General features: G+C 33.8%; 1 protein-coding gene across 1 annotated transcript in view; it reads right to left on the reverse strand.

Moving 5' to 3' along the window:
- Positions 1-259: 259 nt before the first annotated feature.
- Positions 260-20347, reverse strand: part of LOC106461811 (X-linked retinitis pigmentosa GTPase regulator-like) — a 150846-nt gene continuing 130758 nt past the window's right edge. Inside the window, exons 17-18 of the mRNA XM_022388887.1 lie at positions 15260-15346; positions 260-1664 (exon numbers count right to left, since the gene is read on the reverse strand). Of these exons, the coding sequence (XP_022244595.1) occupies positions 1641-1664; positions 15260-15346 (111 nt within the window). The 3' untranslated portion in view covers positions 260-1640. The remainder of the gene's footprint in view (positions 1665-15259; positions 15347-20347) is intronic.

Below are 20347 nucleotides of genomic sequence, written 5' to 3' on the forward strand. Positions count from 1 at the left end.
AGTCTTCATAAGTCCCCTACACTCTATTGTACATTATACTCTTAAGTCTATTTAAATGTTTTGTTCTGTTGTGTATAGTACCTGATTATGGCACACTAATGGTACCTAAATATAGTTCTTGTATTTTTTCAATCCAATTTTAGCTGTTTTTAATTTTAACTTCCTTTTAATCATTATTTCCTTGAACTCAGATTCCTAATAAATTGACTACTCTAAAATATTTATTTCTTTGTACTTTCAAATAAGTAAAAATGCACCAACTTCAATCAAATTTAAAACAAACTAACTTTTTCAATGCTATAAAATTATAAATGTTTACTAATGTTAAAGAATAAAACTGTTAAGATATTAACAACAGGAGCATTTGTGTAAATAAATTATAGGCATTAATGTGCCACCCACAACTCAAACAAGGGTGTTAATTGTAACTAAATGTTCAATATTTATTAGTATAAGTGCCAGCAAGTTATTAACAAGAATTTATTTTTGGACTATTTTGTTTCAAACAAGATTATTAGTTTGTTTATTTTAAAATTGTACAACATTTTTTTTAATCTCTTATGCTACATTTCAACAGACTCATATTGTATGTCTCTTCTCTATGCTGTTCAACACATAACAGTTGACTACAGATAAATCCACATTAGGATTTGGTGAAGAAATTTACTCCTTTCATGGCACTATTCACACTGTCATAATTTTTAGCTTATTAAACATGCAGTTTTCTTCTTTTTGTTATACAACTGACAAGAACTTAAAATAAGCTAAATTATAACCTATCACAAAAGAAGTATGAGTAAAAGCCCTAGTATAATACATAACTATTGCAGTTTGTGGTAATATATCAAAAACAAAGAAAATGAAAACACTGATTGATACTAATCAAAATTTAAAACAGTAACTGAGAAATTACATTTTTTTAGATTTTAATGGAGCTTCTTGGTACACACTTTAAATCCCAATCTAAATAAGATTAAATTCATATTCTAATAACTTATTTCCAAAGATCATGGCATTTGAAAACACAATATAATCATGCATCTCCAAAATATCAGTCTGTGAAACCATGGTCTAATAATGTATTTACAAAAAATCATACTATGTGAATCTGTGGTCAAAGTTCATATCTCTAAACCACTGTAACCTATGTAATATCAGGTACATCTAAACCTACACAACCTAAAAATCTACAGTTTATCTAATACCATGGGAAAAAAATCACTGAACACAAAATACCCCAGCTTATGATATTTTAAACTACATACAATTGTTTAGGCTAACTCTGTGTTCTTACTTGTAAGGAAGAAGTGTCATGTTTAAAACAATGACCAGTTTTATATTACTGTACATGTGACTTGGAAAAAGTGAGACATTTTACATATTTTAGCTGCAACTACTGTATTCACAGTTTTTTGAAATTAACTTTAATTAGTTTTAATATTTTCCTAAATGTTCCTCAGACACACTATTGATTGGAAGATGACACAATCCAACACATAGAGTGTCAACAATAGTTTGTGTCTGATAGAGGCCTTCTTGCTGAGTCCATCTTCTGGCACTTACAACTGTTGTTGATCCAATATCCTTCCTGGTGATAATTACTACAGCACTCTCAACAGCTCCTTACCAAATGTTGTATATTACAGAATATTACAGGTTTTAGACTGGAAAATATAAAAAAATATGATGTAGTACAATTTGTCTTATTAACAAAAGTAAACAGTGAAGTAAAAAGAATATTTGAAAGTTTGCAGCAATAAAATCAAAATATATTATTAATATATGTGATGGCAACACACACACACATATATATACACACACAAGTTAGGTATTGTTGAAAGCTATATTTTCAACATTTTAGTTTGGATGTTTGCTAAAAGGTGCATGACTTTAAGGCCTATAAAGTTTGTGAAATTTAAGAATTGAGAAGCTTTGTGGAATATTTAGAAAAAAGGTACAATATACATATGAGTAATAAGTGATGATGGAGTTACTTCAGTGTAAGAAAAATTATTCAATGTTAGTAGTGAGAGTTATCACATCCATTTCATTACTGAGTTACTTGGTGAGTTAGCATGTTTGTTTATGAATCAGAGCTAAGTAAGTTAAGCCTACATTCGTTTCTGTTTATATTTCAAAAGTTTATTTATAAAATAATGTCTACAAGTAAATGTGGCTGTAGCAAACGTTTATTGAATAAATAAATTTATTATCATTAAGTGGACTGAATTTGGCATTATTTTTACCAAATAATCCATAAAGAACCCACCCAATGGCAGAATGAATCCAGGACAACTAGACACCTAAAAAAATGATGAAGTAGGACATTTAGACTCCACTTGTTAATTATAAAATGAAACAATAATTCTAACAGATATGTTCCAGTATAACACTATATAAATTCATAAAAATTTAAAGGTACAAAATGGAGCTTATTAGCTCATCAAGGATGTCCCTTCCAGCTCCCAACTATAACCACCCCTTACTACACAAGTATTCAATCAATCTTTTCTTGAACTTAAATTTTCTGCCTCCACCACCCTTGAAGGCAGCTCATTTCAAAAACCACCATGTTTAAAAAGTAATACTGTCTAAACTACAGACAACTCCCATGCTGCCAAAATTTGAATTTATGACCCCTTGTACTATTGTTCCTACTGCTAAACACAAAAAGCTCTTGCAGTAACATCCTCAAAGAATGTCAGAAGATTTATTAAACAAGATTTTCCCTTAGTGAAACCATGCTGGCTATTTAACACTATATCAAACTGCTTTAAGTGACTCTGCAATGCATTTTTAATCACACTCTCCAAAACCTTTCCAACTACTGATGTAAGACTAACTTGGGTCCAACAATAGCCAATAGTTTTATATGCTATCATATAATGAAGTAAATTAAACTTGTAATGTATATTGTTACGACAGCGGAAGTCACGTGACGCGGTAACAGGTGATGAGTTTTTAGAAGGATCAGGGAACATCACAAATAATCTAGTATTTGCTAGACGCCCTCTATTCTTGTATATAAGCGCGCCAGATAAAGCGAGACAATTAATCGGAACTTGAATTGCAGACAGGCAGAGATAGAGACGGACAATTGAGTCAAGCGCGGTAGTGACCATAAGTAATGTGTGTGAATCATTGTGAATTATAGCATGTGTTTAAGTTAAAGTGACTGTGGAAATTAAGTGTATTGCAAAGTTGAGTTGAGAAAGAATAAACTAGTTTTATTTAAGAAAGGACTACTATCGCTGAAGTTTCTCAGAAAGAATTTCTTTGGAAAATTAACAAACGAACACAGAGACGTATGTATATGCTTATAGGCCTTGGGGATCCAATTTATCTGGTCATAAATGACATCATTAAAGAGGAAATGGTTTAGTTTTTCATGCTATCATGAACACATATGGTTAGAAAACTGACCACATGAATTTAAAAATGTTCTTTACTCCATTATATGAACTGTATATATCTAAGCCTATTACATTACCAGTTTTATTTACTCAATCATATACATTTTAAGTATATTGCAAAGTTTTAACACCCCTCTAAAATTATTAGGTGTCTAAATGTCATACTTCCTCATCTTTTTAGGTGTCTAGTTGTCCAGCTACCTGCTAGAACACATTACAATAGCACGATATTGCCAAATAATTATTTGAATCTTACATTACTACATTTACCTCTTGAAACACTATTTGTATCTTAGATAGGGGATTTTATAAGTTGAACCATTCCAAACTGCTTACTAGATCTTTATTTTTTTCAAGCTTCATAAAATATTAAAATACATCAACAAATAAGTTTAATTGCAGTCTTTTTATCTCTAGGTTGCAGAATGCTATCTATTACTGTCTAACTTGCAACACATTCAAGTTATCTGTCAGTTCAATTGGAGACTTTATGCAAACTTAGGACACTTTAACAATGATATGATGCAAGTAGTATGAAAACTAGTGATCTCCTTTGATGCTCGAATGATAACTCTGAAAAAGAACTGTAACTGGTGAAATGAGGTACTTGTAAGATGATGACATTTCTAGGAAGTAAATGATAATTTTTTTACCAGATATGGTAAGTGTCAGGCAGAAAATGTGCATTAAATAACAATGATGAAAGCTGGTAAAAACCCAGAATAATCATGTAATTGAGAATGAGTAAAGAAAGCCACAATAGCTGTGGGATCGTTAGCAAGGCTTGTGATGTACAAGGTATCCACAGAAAACTCAAACAAAGGAAAGAGCAAAGTATCAAGGCGAGATCATTGAGATCACGAGTTCACTGAAGGGGAGAGAGGGGATATAATGGTAATATTCCAACAGAAGTAACTCAGAGCTATTTAAGAACCCTTATTCATGAAAATAATAGCAAAATGTGGCTTGATACCTATGATAAGAATACCACTGAGAAGATAAAATAGAGGAAGAAGTTGCTATGTGTACGTTGTACCTAACTCTATTAGGACAAAGTTAAAATCACAGAATGTTGTGAAAAGGATTGACTGTATGGTATATATATATACTGATATGGTTACTGAATACATCTTGAGAACAAATGAAGGATTTTAGGCACATATGTAACTGACAGAAACAGTAACCTAACATAATGAAATAAAAGTTACTTGAGGTTACTTAGGTGAGAAATCTATGCTATTTTATTCACAAATAAGTTCAGAATTTTTTATCACATAATAAATGGACATATTTAGATATGAAAAGAACTACAAAAATAAGAACAAATAATTATTAAGTACAACAGGTAGTCTCCACCATTTGCTATAATTGTTTAATCTTGACTAGTTCTTAAATTTATCAAGATATTGATGTTCTTAATTTTTTATATATATTCTAACTGATATATCAGGTTGTTGATGCTAGGCTGAGCTTGTATTTATTCACCCTGTTGTTATAGTATTGAACAGTGATTAGCAATTTTGATTTCTATTTTATTTACATTAAAAGTGTTTCCTTCTCTTATTTACATTGGGCATATGGTGTACAGCAAATTATGCATAATAATACAAAATAATCATATAACAAATAAACAAATAGCAGTAGGTTGTCTCCCTGTGGTCACTGGTTTGAAATTAGGGATTGTGACATGCTATCTGAACATTGCACTAACAAACATGCTGTGACAGGACTCCATAATTGGAGAGATGAGACCTTGTGTTTTGGCCAGTGCTATAAATTCCTCTCATGTGAAACCATAACCAAGATATTATTTTAAACATGTTTCACTTAATTACTAGACTTAGGTTTTTATCAACAGTTAGCGAAAGTTTAGCAAAACACAAATAGAAAGTGATGTCTAATAAGCAATACAGTTCTCAATTCAACAACCAATCTAAAAAGAAATAAAATGCACAATTTGATAAGTTCAAAGATACTAAATATTCTAAAGAATGAAGAAACTATACATACACATAAATAATAAGTTTTTAATAAAGAACCTTAAGTAACTTCTATTTTTCAAAAATTAAAATAAATCTAAAACTAAGGTTTATTAACATTTCAATCAGTTAACAAAAAGTAGAAACAACATTAATTCTACAAGGTTTCATTGATGTGCAAAATGTGGACTAACAGTTCACAAAACAAGTGACATTCTTTACTCGTGGGGATAGCTTTGTCAGTTTAAAATACATACGTATGGAAATGAAACCAAATTTACAAAACTTTATTAAGAATTTTGTAACACATACCAAATGAACATTGTTTGACAGATGCTACCTCGAGCCATTTGTCATATCATTATTGGTAAATTAAACTTATAAGTAGTGATGAAATATAAAATTAAACTGAGTTGGTGCACTAGAGGAAATATTTGTTAAATGCAAAAATTCACACAACTTACGCTGTTATTAACAAAACATGAATTTGACCAATAAAATCTGCAAGTTGTGCCACTTTAAAGTTTAATCAATCTACTTAAATTCTGGTACATTTCAGTTTTTCTCTCATGAGATACTATTTTTTCTACCTACAGTCCATGAATAACCCTGAATTTTATTGTAAAAATATCATGTCAAAAATGCATGCTTCAATTTACCTTTGTTAACAATTTCAAAAAATAAAGATAAATACCTCTTCATTCCTCCTGACAGATGAAATGTCATATAAGATATTCATAAATATGTCACTTTTACATGTTGTATCAGAAGTTTGTAATTTAAGTGGCTTAATACCACAGATTTTTGCATTAAGTTTAAAGGGCAAGGGATCTATAAGAATGAAACTCTGGATACAAGTGAGGGATAAAAATTAAATATTTACCTATGGAAGGTGTTCACCTGTAACAAAAGTACGATAAGGTATATTTACATAAATGAACTTGTCTATTGCCACTTCTTTATTTTTTCCATGTGTACTGAATAATATGTAGGCTCACTTGTGCATTTTAAGGTAATATTTTCTTACTTTGCATAAATGTTTTAAAATAAAGACACTTTCTTTAAACAGCTTCAGTCTTTAGTATGTTGTTTATCATTACAAGATAGGATACATGTTAAAAGATGCCATTGGCTATATTCTCATAAAAACTGTTGTTTATGTTAAAATGTTAAATCTGTCATTCTATAAATCTAGACTAACCTTATGCACATCCAAGGAAAGTGCAACAGGTTCAGTAGAGCTAATTGCATAATTACACATGAGAAATTACATTATTCACTGCAACTGGACTCCTTATAGTTATGGAACAAATAATGTTTGGCCACATTGCTTACTCAGTAGTTCATAAGATTCACAATAAAGTAATATTAGCAAGAAATACAAATGTGTCATGTGAGAAGTGTAAACCTAAAGGAAGAAGATACATCTTAAGTTTAAAATGTACAAAAGTCAAGCTAGCTTCAGTTAAGAGAGTTTTATTTTTCTAACAGTTTATGGAATGAGCTGCTATCAGTAATGGTAGAAGCCAGCACTTGCAAGAGTAAAAATAACAGATGGTTTTCTGAAAAAATACAAGGGGTGGTTTTACTTACTTTTTTGGGGGGAGGAGGGGATTCAGTGCCAACCTTGAAGGAGCAAATGGTCTCTTGTTGTTTGTGTGCTATCATGCACATGATGAACTCTCTTCATACAACCGTAAATCTGATAAAATGACCGAAATAAGACTCTTCCTTCTTCACATTCTTCTTTTGGTGTATCTTTGAACAAACCAGATTGCACAAGAACTAGAGGTTTAAGACAGAATATAAGATAAATGGACAACAACCACACCTTCTATTTTAGAGTAAGAGGAGGGTCCCAACTGTCTTCACCTCATGACCAGGAAGCAGAAGGGAAAAGCACATGTGTACAGACCCAGTACACAACCAACACCAGACCAGCCAGGAAACCAACATCTGGGCAGCAGTAGGAAGGAGGACAGTGGCATGTTATGAGTATAATTATAAGAGGGATGACCTATGCTACACTGACAGTTTCACCACAGCCCCATTAACCACTGATTGGTATAATTTGTTAATCCCCTGGCTATTAGGTCTCAATCATTGAGGGTTCTCCATGATTCACCATCCCAGTGGCTAGGAAATGATAAGGGTCTCCCTTGCTCCACTCAAAGAAAAAGAGGGAGGAATTTATAGCGGGAAGGCCTGGAAATAATGCCCAGACCTCCATTGGATGCATAATGGAAAGGTCTTTAATGTACACAGTGCAATGGGTGACCACCTAAACCTATTTTGAAAAGCCAGCAAGCACAAGCCAGGGAAGCAGGCTGGTGCTGGCTTTTTCCATGATAGTTCAGTCTGGATTGGACAGTAAACATATATCAGAATATACCATAAGGATACCTCAAGTGGTCTTGTGGAACACCAGATCTCAATATGGGCATATATGGAGCCAGAGAAGATTGTAGGAGCACTTTCTATTTTCCTGGCTCGATGCAGAATTTTGTGAAATAAGTGCACCCTGAGAGGCACCACCACCAGCCAAAGGAATGTACTCACCTGTCTAAAGATGATGGGTAGTTTGTAAGATGACAAACAGAGGCAGGCAGTGACCCTCTGGACACAAGACAGCCAGATGGTGAAGAGACTGAGTGATGAAAAATGGACCATCGGCAAGCAATAACCTCCACTGAGGAGGAGACCAAACAAAGAATTTGGTAGACAGTACCAATAAAGGCAGAAGGAGATTTGTCCCTGGAAGAAGAGAAATCACAGGGAAATTAGAGTGGAAGGAAGGTATGAGCTAAGTAGCAACAAATAGCAAGAACAGGACAGAAGAGTTTGTCCAACTCTAAACAAGCATAGAAGAGTGAAATAGGAGGAAGTGAGAGAGGAGAAGGGTACAAGTCTTCTCCATGAGTGGTTGAAGAATAAGGCAGGAAGGATCTGAGGGAAGAAGTAAGAACATGAGAATGATAAAAAAGGGCATGGGACAAATTGCTAATATAAAGAATTGGTTAATGGCAAGCACAAGTGAGAAGAAAGAGAAATATGTCTAAATTGAAGGCAGTAGGAGGTGTAGATTGCCAATGGCTTGAATTGGCACAGGTAAGAGCATGCAGGATGACACCAAGGTCCTGGTTGGGCATGGAAACAGGTCAAGTGTGTCTATGGATAAGGAAGGAATAAAAGAAGGTGGCAAGAAGAAGAGAGGAAACAATTTGTCGTATTGAGCAGGCATAATGGTGAAGACAAGTCTGGAATGATGCCTGAAATGAGAAGTGTTTGTTTGTTTGCTTTTGAATTTTGTGCAAAGCTACATGAGGGCTATCTATGCTAGCCATCCCTAATTTAGCAGAATAGTGGGATTGACCATCACATTACAATTCCCCCATCGGCTGAAAGGGTGAGCATGTTTGGTGGGATGGGGATTTGAACCCGCAACCCACAGATTGTGAGTCAAGTACCCTAATCACCTGGCCATGCCGGGCACAATGAGAAATGAAAGAATAACCGGATAAGATAGTCCAGTTCAATGGGCAATGGACTGGCCTAATTCACATATTACGGTGGAAGAACAAGACCCCATGATGAAAAGGAGACTTAAGAAGTTGAAGCAATAGTGTATATAAGTGGCAGGAGAAAAAGGGTTTGGATTGTTAGATGGCATAGAAGAGGAAATCTTTGTTAAGCTAGCCAGAGGGGTACCACCAAGAAGAAACGACAAAGAGCATCTTCAGTCAAGACTAGGACACAAGGTAAAGGTTGGAAAGGGGGGTGAGCATTAAGAAAAGTATAAAACCAGACCAGTAATAGCCAGGACTGAGGTGAGGAAACCAACCTGTGGAGAATTGGTCCAAGAAGGAAGGTCCAGGGTTTGAAAGCAAGGGGTTCTGGATCAGTTGCCCTCAAGGTGGTTAACAGAGGAAATTCTAAGGAGTTTTTGGAAAGGAACATAACAAATAATATGGAAAGAGGACTCGTTAGAGGTCCTTGTGCCAGATGTAAAACTGAAATTCAGGGATGCTCCCCAACAAGAGAAGGAAGCATAGATGAAGAGGCATATGACCAGTGTGGGTGGAGGTAATGGAACACAGAGGGTGATATTGGATCTATCCAGCCACCCATACAAATACTAGAATGGAGGAAGAAACAGGAGAACCATTGAGGTAAAAAAAATCCTGTGAGGCATACTTCTGGTCATGCAAGGACCAACAGAGGAGGTACATATGTGTGACCCAAAGCAATAAAGTAGTCCCCATGAAGCCATGCTCACCAAATGCTAAACCTCACATGCATAATGAGTAGGAAAGTTGTGACTCCTAGTGACTGCAAGGTCCACAGCTGGCAGGCAGATGAGAGAAGTTTGATCCCAGCAGAGAATGAGTTGACCTCTCCAGTGAACAAGTTATAGAGTGGGAGTGAGGAATTGGTAGAAGTGGTGATGAAGAGACAGTGAACATAGATGAAAGTTGAAGGAGAAAGGAAATAAACTGTGGGCAGAAAGGAAAAGGGTAAGGGAATTGGACAGAAGTCTTGGGGTAAAAAATAGAAAGAAAAACTGAGTGCACAGAAAAGAGCTCAAACTGTGACAGCTGGGTACCTACAGAACCCAACTAGAAACATCACCAATGAGCTCAAAATGTCTGACACCAGGTAGAAGAGGAAATTGGAAATCGAAAGATGGAGAAACAGGGACTAAGACCAGGTACAAAGTGGAGGTAGGATTGGGGACAATGTGGAAACAACATACAAAAGCTAGAATTGATGGCAGGCAGCATCAGCATATGATTCAATAAAATCAGGAATACCACCAAATTTCAGGTAAAAAAAAGGCTAGGCAAAGGGTTTGATGAAAGGGAGGAAAGAAGTCAAACAGGAGATAGGAGTCATGTGAGTAATGATAGAAGTGGAATGGCCACAGTGGAGGAGTGAAAGGAATGAGAATTGCCCATGAATTTCAATGGAACCTAAGACAGGAAGTTGTAGAGAGGAGAGGTAACGTAGTGTGTTAAAAGGGATCAGTTAAAGATAGAAGTAGTGGGTTACCCCCGGTATTGGAGGAAAACTTATGCTAATAATACTGGTGAAATATAATTTAAATAATGATGCATACCTAATAAATCAAGGACAAAGAATGAAAGAAAGTTTATCTTCCACAGAGAAAGAAGTTCCCAAAGCCTAAGCAGTTAAAGGACCATCAAATTTATTCTCCTCAATCACCCCACAAATGATGGGAATGAACACCTGAAGAAAGAAATGGACCTGAATTTCCTGGCAGTATAAGGAAACCCACTACCCTATTCCCAATGGCCACCATATCATCCCAGGGAACGTACATCCATAAGCCATAACTGTTACACAACCTGTGTGAGGAAATTAGATGCTCAAACAAGTAGTAGAAGATGTTAAATGAATGAGTGTTCACAGTTTTCAGAAACAAAGAAGAAGGAAATGAGGTTCTTTAAACATTGTAAATCTTGTTAAATTGACAAAGAAAAAACATGTCTGTTGCATCCAGCACTGAAATATAGAATGAAAATCGCGAGTGCAAAATTAGAGAGGAAGCTAGTATACAGGGAGGCTGTGTCGCCCTACTGTTGGTGGAGGGTTTTTACTGCATAGTAACATTATTAAGCAGTAGCTGTGGGAGCTGTCTGAAGGCTAGTGGCATGCAAATTTCTAAGATAGATGCACAGGGAGGATAGTTTCCTGTGTGCAGATGTGTGTGTATCACCTTGGAATTAACTTTTTTCAATTAACAACTAAATTACCCTGGGTCATTGAACCAAGCAGCTTTATAGTACTTATAGGTATGGTTTACTTCATTATCATAGTCATATCCAAGTAAGACATCAAAGGGCAACTTCAGCATAACACGTATGACATGCTCTCCACTTGAACAAGGAGTTTCTGGCTTCACAACAGTAAGGGGCACTCTAACATCCTGTCCATCAGCAACTGTTAGGTTTACTGCACAGTTTAAATAATCAGGTAATGATACCAATGATGTTCTTACAACTGTCTGGTTATAGTCACTATCTTGCAACATAATAGTTGATTGTCCATTAACATAACCATCCACACAAGACAGCAGTGCCTTGCTTGGAGGGCTTATTAATACACACAGTCTGTCTGTGGCTTAACTATCCACAATTATAACAAGACAGCAGTGCCTTGTTTGGAGGGCTTATTAATCCACACAGTCTGTCTGTGGCTTAACTATCCACAATTATAACAAGACAGCAGTGCCTTGCTTGGAGGGCTTATTAATACACACAGTCTGTCTGTGGCTTAACTATCCACAATTATAACAAGATAGCAGTGCCTTGCTTGGAGGGCTTATTAATACACACAGTCTGTCCGTGGCTTAACTATCCACAATTATAACAAGACAGCAGTGCCTTGCAAGTTTTTCCTCAGGTTACCTTTACTCAACAGCATATTTTAAATTCTGATATTTCAATTGACAGGACTTGGGGCAATTCTCTTGTCTGTAGTATATCTTGGGTAACTATCCACATAATCTTGTGCTGGAGTGATTCATTAAGTTTCATCAGTTTTCTTTCCAGAATGAACATTTTCATGTCACTGGTAGTGTTATAAATTAGTTGCTCTAATTGTCTAGTTGTTGCTTATTTTTTTCTGACCTCAAACATCGTTGCTAGTAATCTGTTGTTCTATAAACCTACTCTTTGTCCATTTCATCTATATTTCTTCTGGAGTTACAAAATCATTTATTATACATTTCTGTTGATATTGTTTTTCCCTTTCAACATTCATCTGCTCAGCATCTATTAATGTATTCAAGATACCTTTATCCAAGTTTTTACCAGCAGCCATATGTATATAATTGTGTATAATTACAGATTCACATGTAGGTACATTACTGTTGTCAGCCTAGCTGTCTCATTATTGTAATTGTGTGGTTATACAGCTGTTTAGTAACTGGTGAAGTAACTTAAGAGTTTAAGTGCTAATTGGAGAAGCCAATTGATCTAGTGATTGTAATGGATCAAATAAGTCATGGTGTTAAAAATATAAGTTCCATGTTCAGTAGTGTAAACAACTCTCAGTATGCAAAAAAATGTTAGTGATTAAAATTTTTATTAAATCAATCATCACAATCAATTGTCACTCTTATTCAGGTGTTACTATAAGTTTTGTAAAATATTATACATATAAGTACCAGATCAATTGTTTGCTAACTTACATCCCTTAAAGTAAGTTACAAAGTTAAGAAATATATATAACTCAAAATAGCTCTTACGACACTAATGAGTTACTTAGTTGGATACTTATGTGTTGATTCTACACAAAGTTATTAACTTTTCCTACTTTTTTAGTGTACTTAAAAGTCCACAATTATGAGTTTTATGGGCCCAGAAACATCAACCAAATAGATTCTTTGGTGGTTAGTCAATACAACAAGAAGACTTCTTAGACTGTCTGGTGACAGTCAATGCATAAAATAAATAAGTTGTAACAACACTTTTTCATATCTTCTGGAAGACAGCTTTTGAATAGACTCTTCCACCTTCCAGGTTAACATGACTGTTTAAGGGCTAATGTCATCCAACCCTCCATTTTCCTCTCTAAACTTGTTGCTCTAGAATCTTTGAAGTTAGGGTTCAATGATTTATGGATCCCATTGCTGCCACCAAATGTGAAGAAGTTTTTCCAACTGAGTTATTTTCTTTCTGTCTCTTAATTGTGGTGTTTTAGCATGTCTCTGCTCTGTGTTCTTGTACATATAATTATTCCCAACAGTAGTATAAACTTCAGAAGAGTAAGAACAATATTCATTTATTTACAAAGCACACAGAATATACAAGCAGGCAAGGATGGGTCAAACTACAAGCGGTCACCAATTTCCAACCATTATATAGGATCTAATAGGATTCTGACCCTCTAAGTCATCTGACATACATACATTGCTCAAGGTACATTTCACCAGTCTGAGTACAAGCTTTTGCTTTAATAATCAGCTCACTAATTATACAGGTAATGGGGTTGAATACTCCGTCCTTGTACAGTGTCAGATAAAGAGTTGTGTCTGTGATTTCTATTCCTATAGGTACATTGGTTACTTCTATAGAAATGTTTCTTTAATCATCATATATTGTATAACCCATGAAATGTGAAAATTAACAAATTACCCTGGGTCTTTAAATCAAGCTACATTATAATACTTATAGGTATGGTTTACATGTTTAGACTTCAGAGGTGTAAGTTTACTGAAACCTACATTACTTTTTAGTGGCTTTATGGGTGGTGCAAAGTAGTGAAGCTAGTCATACAGACATTCACTGTAACACTGACATGTACCCTTATAACACCAAAGGAAGTGCCATGGTGGGGTTGAAGTTTGGATCTGACCCTGCTATGTCACCTCATGGGGCATCTATGTCTTTCTCATGCATTCAATGGGTACTTAGCTAATTATTTCTAATTGCAAATGTCATATATTTTAAATAAACACATTATTACCATTACCAGTTAAATTAAAACAAGTTTTAATTATATGATCATCAATCTATTTGATTTATATGAGATCAATGGGGAATACTGCATATTTAAAAAAAAGGTGACTGTGTGGTGGTCCTGACATTAGTGAATTGCTAAGTATGAAAGGTTCAGATTAACTCCTTAAAAAAAATTATATGAAAATTATTTACCTAAATATTTTTTTCACCAAATGCACAAATGGTGAGCATCAGCAGAAACATTTTTTGAGTATTAATGTATAAAATCACTATTATTAACCTTCTCAAAATATAATATGAACCAGTTAAATGAAAAACGTTTTTCACCAGAGTATTATTATAAATAAACTATGTAAGAACAACCTGAAGAAAGCTTCAGAATAGCAAGTGTAATATTGTCCTCTCTTGAAACAGCCAGGTGCAGTTCATTATAGCAAAAACTCTACTATGTGATAAAAATGAGATGAGAGTATTGTAAACTGTGTCTAAGAAATTATATTTCTAAAGTCTATGCTATATGAGTTAATACATAATATTATGTTACTAGTTAGGGAATCACAAAGTTACAGATATTTTTTTTATGTCCAAGAAGTCTTCATTTCTTAAGTTACTGTCTAACTTCATAAAATGTAAACATTTTTAAAACTATAACAAATGTAAAATGACGTGTTATGGAATTGGGGCAAGTTGTGTCTTTATATTACCAATGTCAGAAAACAATGCATCTTTAGATTTATCTCCATTATCGTTCAACAAATATTGAATGGGAGAATGAATGACCATTCTCTTTATAAAATGAAGAACTTCTGAGTAGTGGCAAGTAATTTTTCTGTGTTGTTAAATCAGCAAAGAAAACGTTTGCCACAATGGTTTGTGAGGGAAGAACATTCTAGCCTGAATATATCAAATTATGCTTAGGAATTCAAAATGGTTTCATTTGTTTAATGTTCAATTGAAATATTATTATGCAAGAATTACATGGAAAACTCAACAATGCCTGCAAGAAGAAGAAATAAAAATGAACAAGGGAAATTCTATTCTTTGCAAAATGTGATAATGGTAGTGAAATCCTGAATATAAATGAATCTGGATATTACTTATGTTATTATAAAGTTGTTGTAATTCATGTTCTATGTTTTTACTTCGACTCATTTTTCAGATCTAAAAAATTTGGGATTAATGCATGTAGATAATTAGATGTTACACTGCTCATTTCAGGAATGTCAAGGTTAAACATTTAAAAAGTCAAATGTAATTAAGAATGATAGCACACTGGATAATAAAGTTTTCTTCACAGTTAAGTAAAACATATGCTCTACAGTTTAGCCTGGATTAAATAGTCTGGGTAGGAATACAACTTAAACAGCAATTAAAGACTAACCTTGTGAGCATTAGATTCTGGGCTATGATCCTTCTGAGCTGATTTTTCAGAATTTTGGTCACCTGATGTGTTAGCATCTTTCTGATCCTTCAGATAAATGGATAGCATATTAAACATAGATTTTCTAACACACACTGAAGAATTATAATACTAGGAAATACAATATTGTCTATCATAAAACAGAAGTTTGGAACAATTAGATCAATAGGATGCAAAAGACTATATTTGATAGTTTGACCTGTTATATTTCAAAAATTAGTTACAAAATTTACATTTTCATGGATGACAAGACTTCCAAAATTATAAGTTGTATGTGTATATATTGAATGAAATTTCCAACAAAGATAAAACACTACTATTTGTGATAGAGATTCTGTAAAATGTTAACTAATGAATGAATCAAGCATTTATACTCAAACTACATTCTTACAGACTACTCTAAAATAATAAAAAAAATACAAAAGGGAACTCATATCAAATACCAGGATCTAAACAATATTTAAAAATGTCATAAATGACTCACACTTCGATAGGCTTAAAATCAATGTCATTAAAAGGTTTTGTGAGAGTATGAAAATTTGTTAATTGTTACAAATTGTATTACTATAAATATCCTCCATAAGAAATTTAATTTCTACATTCAACATAAAAGCAACTATACAATACAATAATGCTAAATTTGAATCATTCATGTTATTACACTAAATTGTGGGGGGTAAAGTAAAAACACTTTTCCTGTCAAAAACAAAACAAACAATTAAAGTACTTACACACTCAATAATTGGAGATGACAAATTTCACTATTTTAAGATCACATTAGAATTTTAAAAACAGGTACATTTGTCACTTTATTTACTCAGTGTATTATAGTACATCAAGCTTGAGCTGCTGGCACGTTTCCAAAATTAGAAGGTACTGTATTAAAATTTACATTCATTCTGATATATTTTACTTTATTTGCAGTTAAAACAAAACATTGAAAGTACCATTATTATAGAAACATTAATTCATTTCCATGGTTTATAAAATTAACTTTAAACTTAATATAAACACACAGCAAAGCATTTCATTCTATACTTAAAAGTAAAAATTTCAAATTATTTGGTTTTGTAGATTGATTTTTAATTTATCTTAATTAAAAGCTGACTTTACATATGTTTACCCCATTGGTGGAGAAAAAACGGTTCACTTTTATAAAACCAAGAGTAATGAAGTGTAGATACCTGTCAGTGCAATGGTTTTCAGTAAACAGTAATGTATGTAGTAAAGTTCCAGTCCTATTGGTGGAGAAAAAACAGTTATAAAAGCAAGAGTAGTGAAGTGTAGATACCTGTCAGTTCAATGGTTTCTGTGAACATATGTAATAAAGTTCCAGTCCTATTGGTGGAGAAGAATATCTAGAAAATGAAGGATACTATTTTTCTTAACGTACACAGTAAACTGAATTGGTGTTATATAAACTGCTTGTATACAAGCTTGTATAGAAGATCTTATTATGTACCCACCAATAGAACTGGAACTTTACTACACATGTTTACAGAAAACCATTGCACTGACAGGTATCTACACTTCACTACTCTTGCTTTTATAACCGTTTTTCTCCACCAATAGAACTGGAACTTTACTACACATGTTTACAGAAAACCATTGCACTGACAGGTATCTACACTTCACTACTCTTGCTTTTATAACCGTTTTTTCTCCACCAATAGAACTGGATCTTTACTACATATGTTTACAGAAAACCATTGCACTTTTGAAAGATATCTGCACTTTACATCTAATCACCATCTCTTTGTTAAAAGCAAATCATGAACAGTCTCTTCTCCTCCACCAGAAGGATTAGAACTTACTACAAGCCTTTCCTTAAACTCCATTAAATTTAAAATTGTATCTACCATCTCTGAAGGTAACCCATTCCAAAGGAACGACCCTGTTAGAAAAATAAAGCTGTCTTAGCTGAAGATGACTTCTTCACTGCCATAAATTATATTTTTGTCCTCTAGTCTTACAATACTCACTATTTAAAAAAAAAAGATGGATTAACACTATCAATTTCTTTTAAAATCTTAAACATCTCAATCAGATCTCCTCTAACTCTTCTTTTTTTTCAAGTGGAAACAACTTCAAAGATCTTAACCTACCCTTGCATGAGAGCCTTTCCATCCCAGGTATTATCCTATCAGCCCTCCTTTGAACCTTTTCCAACAATTATTGAACCCAGTACTTCAAATGTCATATAGCAAATTACTTATATAATAACATCATATTCACTTTAGACTTGTATTCAGTATTTCTGTAGCTGCAACCTAAAACCCTATATGCCCTGCCACTAGTAACAGCACATTACTTGGATGGCTTAAGAAACTAATCAGCCAGAACACCAAGACATTTTTCTTCTATAACATTGTTAAGGTTATTCCCATTAAAATCATGCTCATAATTCAAATTTCCATATCCCACATGCATTATCTTACATTTATTATAATTAAAAGCCATCTGACATTTACTTGTTTGTTTGAAGTTAAGCACAAAGCTATAATGGGCTATCTGTGCTCTATCCACCATGAGTATCAAAACCCAGTTTCTAGACATAGAGCTGTGCCACTGGGGGGGTGGGGGGCACATTTATTTGCCCAACTCACCAAATAACCCAAATTCATTTTGTAAAGCAGCAGCAGCCTCCTCACAGCAACTCAAAACTTTAATGCTATCAGTAAAAGTAAATAATTTATTGACCATTCCTTCATCTATGTCCCTGATGTAAATTAAAAGGAGCAAAGGTCTTGAAACTGAGCCCCGAGGTATCCCACTTGTGTCTTGAATCCAGCTTGACTCCACTGCATTTATAATAACTCTCTGCTTTCCCCGATTCAACCAGTTTTGTATCCAATAACCAAACTCTTCTCCACACCTGCAGAGATGCAGTAACTCTTCAAAGAATGTCAAAAGATTAGTAAGACAGGAATTTCCCCTAGTGAAATTATGCTGACTATCAAACAAAATTTCAAACTTTGTTAAATGACCTTGCAAAGCATATGTTATAATATATTCAAAAACTTTATCACTCTTTAAACTTCCCAATTTTACTTCTTAACAAGCTCAGAATTAAGTGATTGTCTTGTTCAATCTTGATAGAAATATTATTAGTAAAAACAACTTCTATACTCCAGATAATTATAAAAATTTTTTAGTTTAACTAATATTTTGCCTTTGTGATTTCATAAGGGTTAGTACATATAATCTTGTTTCCATCAAGCAACTGTTCAGGATGAGGGATATTGCTTAAATTTTCCTTTGTAAAAATTGAAGAAAAAAACAGAATTTAATAACCCAGCTATCCCATCATCATCAGATATTAGCCTTCTTGAATCATCCCTCAAAGTCCTTACTACCACCCTAACATTTTGTTACCCTTAATGTATTTGAAGAAATCCTTACTATTTATATTTTCAGCCAACCTTTTTTCATACGCTTTTTTGATTTCCTAATTTACCATTTGACCAATTCTCTTGACCTTCTAGCATCCTCCAAGTCTTCCATGATTGCAGTCAATTTAAACTTCTTACACTTAATTTCATCCTTTACATCCTTTGTAGTATTTTGCTGCACATGGAGATAAGAAATAATGAAATTTTGTTTACAAATGTAAAGAAAATATTTTCTGAAGGGATGAGACAAGAATTATCTGCTGTGAATTGGGAAACTGATTTAATTTGGCATGTTGATCAAATGGGGAAAATTCTTAAATATTCAAGATAGGCTTGTTCCTTATAAAGATTAATAGGTGGTTGCAAGTAAAATAACTAGGTTGGCTCAAATATAATTGAGAAAAGATCATTTGCATCAGATGTTCCCCAATCTTCACCCTATTTCATTTAGCATTGTTCCTAATACATTCCCTAACCAATGAAGACAATCCTGAACAGTTTCTAAAAACTCATCACCCTCATAAATAGACTAAAATTTCCCAGTTTATATGCTTGAAATCTTTCATAATTATAACCTTATTAACAGCTAAATTCCATGATAGTTAAGAGGTCTGAATTGTTGTAGACAATTTTCTAACCACTGCTTTTCACAAAAACACAAAAAAAGATTGGCTAAAGGTGGTACCAACCTTGAAGCCTTGGCTACACCACTGATCTGCTTATAAAGCTCTCCATTTAGAAGAAAGTGAGATTCTTTGACTCTGAAGTTCATTAAGTCAAGAAAGACTGATTAGGGAATAGTCATATTGTTGTAAACATCATCATAAATCATGTTGGCACTTAGTTGTATGGTCTCTTCTAATGGTATGTTTCATAAAATTCATAAATACATTCATATAATTTAAAGGGTCAAAAAGGAGCTTATTAGCCCATCAAGGATGTCCCTTCCAGCTCTCAACTATAACCACCACTTACTACTCATGTATTTATCTAATCTTTTCTTGAACTCAGATAAATGTTTTGCCTCCACCACCCTTAAAGGCATCTCATTCCAAAAGCCAAACACCCTGTTTGAAAAGTAATACTGTCTAAATTGCAGACAACTCCTACACTGTCAAAATTTGAACTTATGACCCCTTGTTCTATTGCTAAACACAAAAAAGTTTGATGGATCTATATTATCAATACTCTTAATAATCTTAAACACCTCAATCAAATCCCCTCTGATCCTTCTCCTCTCCAGAACTTAGAGATTTTAGTCTCTCCTCATAGGGCAATCCCACCATCCCAGGTATCATCCTAGTGGCTCTTCTCTGAACCTTCTCTAACAATTCAATGTCCTTCTTGAGGAAGGGAGCCCAAAACTGTACACAGAACTCTAAATAATGCCTTATAAGTTATCTATACAGTGAAACAATAATATCCATTGTCTTGTATTTAATATTTCTATAGATGCTACCCAAAATCCTATTAGTCCTACTGCTAGCTACAATACACTGTTCAGATGACTTAAGTGATTTTTCTATCACAACTACCAAGATATTTTTCTTCAATCACAGTATTTAATGTATTCCCATTTAAATTGAAACAGTAATTGGAATTGTGGAAACCTACATGCATCATCTTTCATTTTGGATAGTTAAACATCATATGCCAC

The sequence above is a fragment of the Limulus polyphemus genome, unplaced genomic scaffold, assembly GCF_000517525.1.
Source record: "Limulus polyphemus unplaced genomic scaffold, Limulus_polyphemus-2.1.2 Scaffold1036, whole genome shotgun sequence".
Lineage (NCBI taxonomy): Eukaryota > Metazoa > Arthropoda > Merostomata > Xiphosura > Limulidae > Limulus > Limulus polyphemus.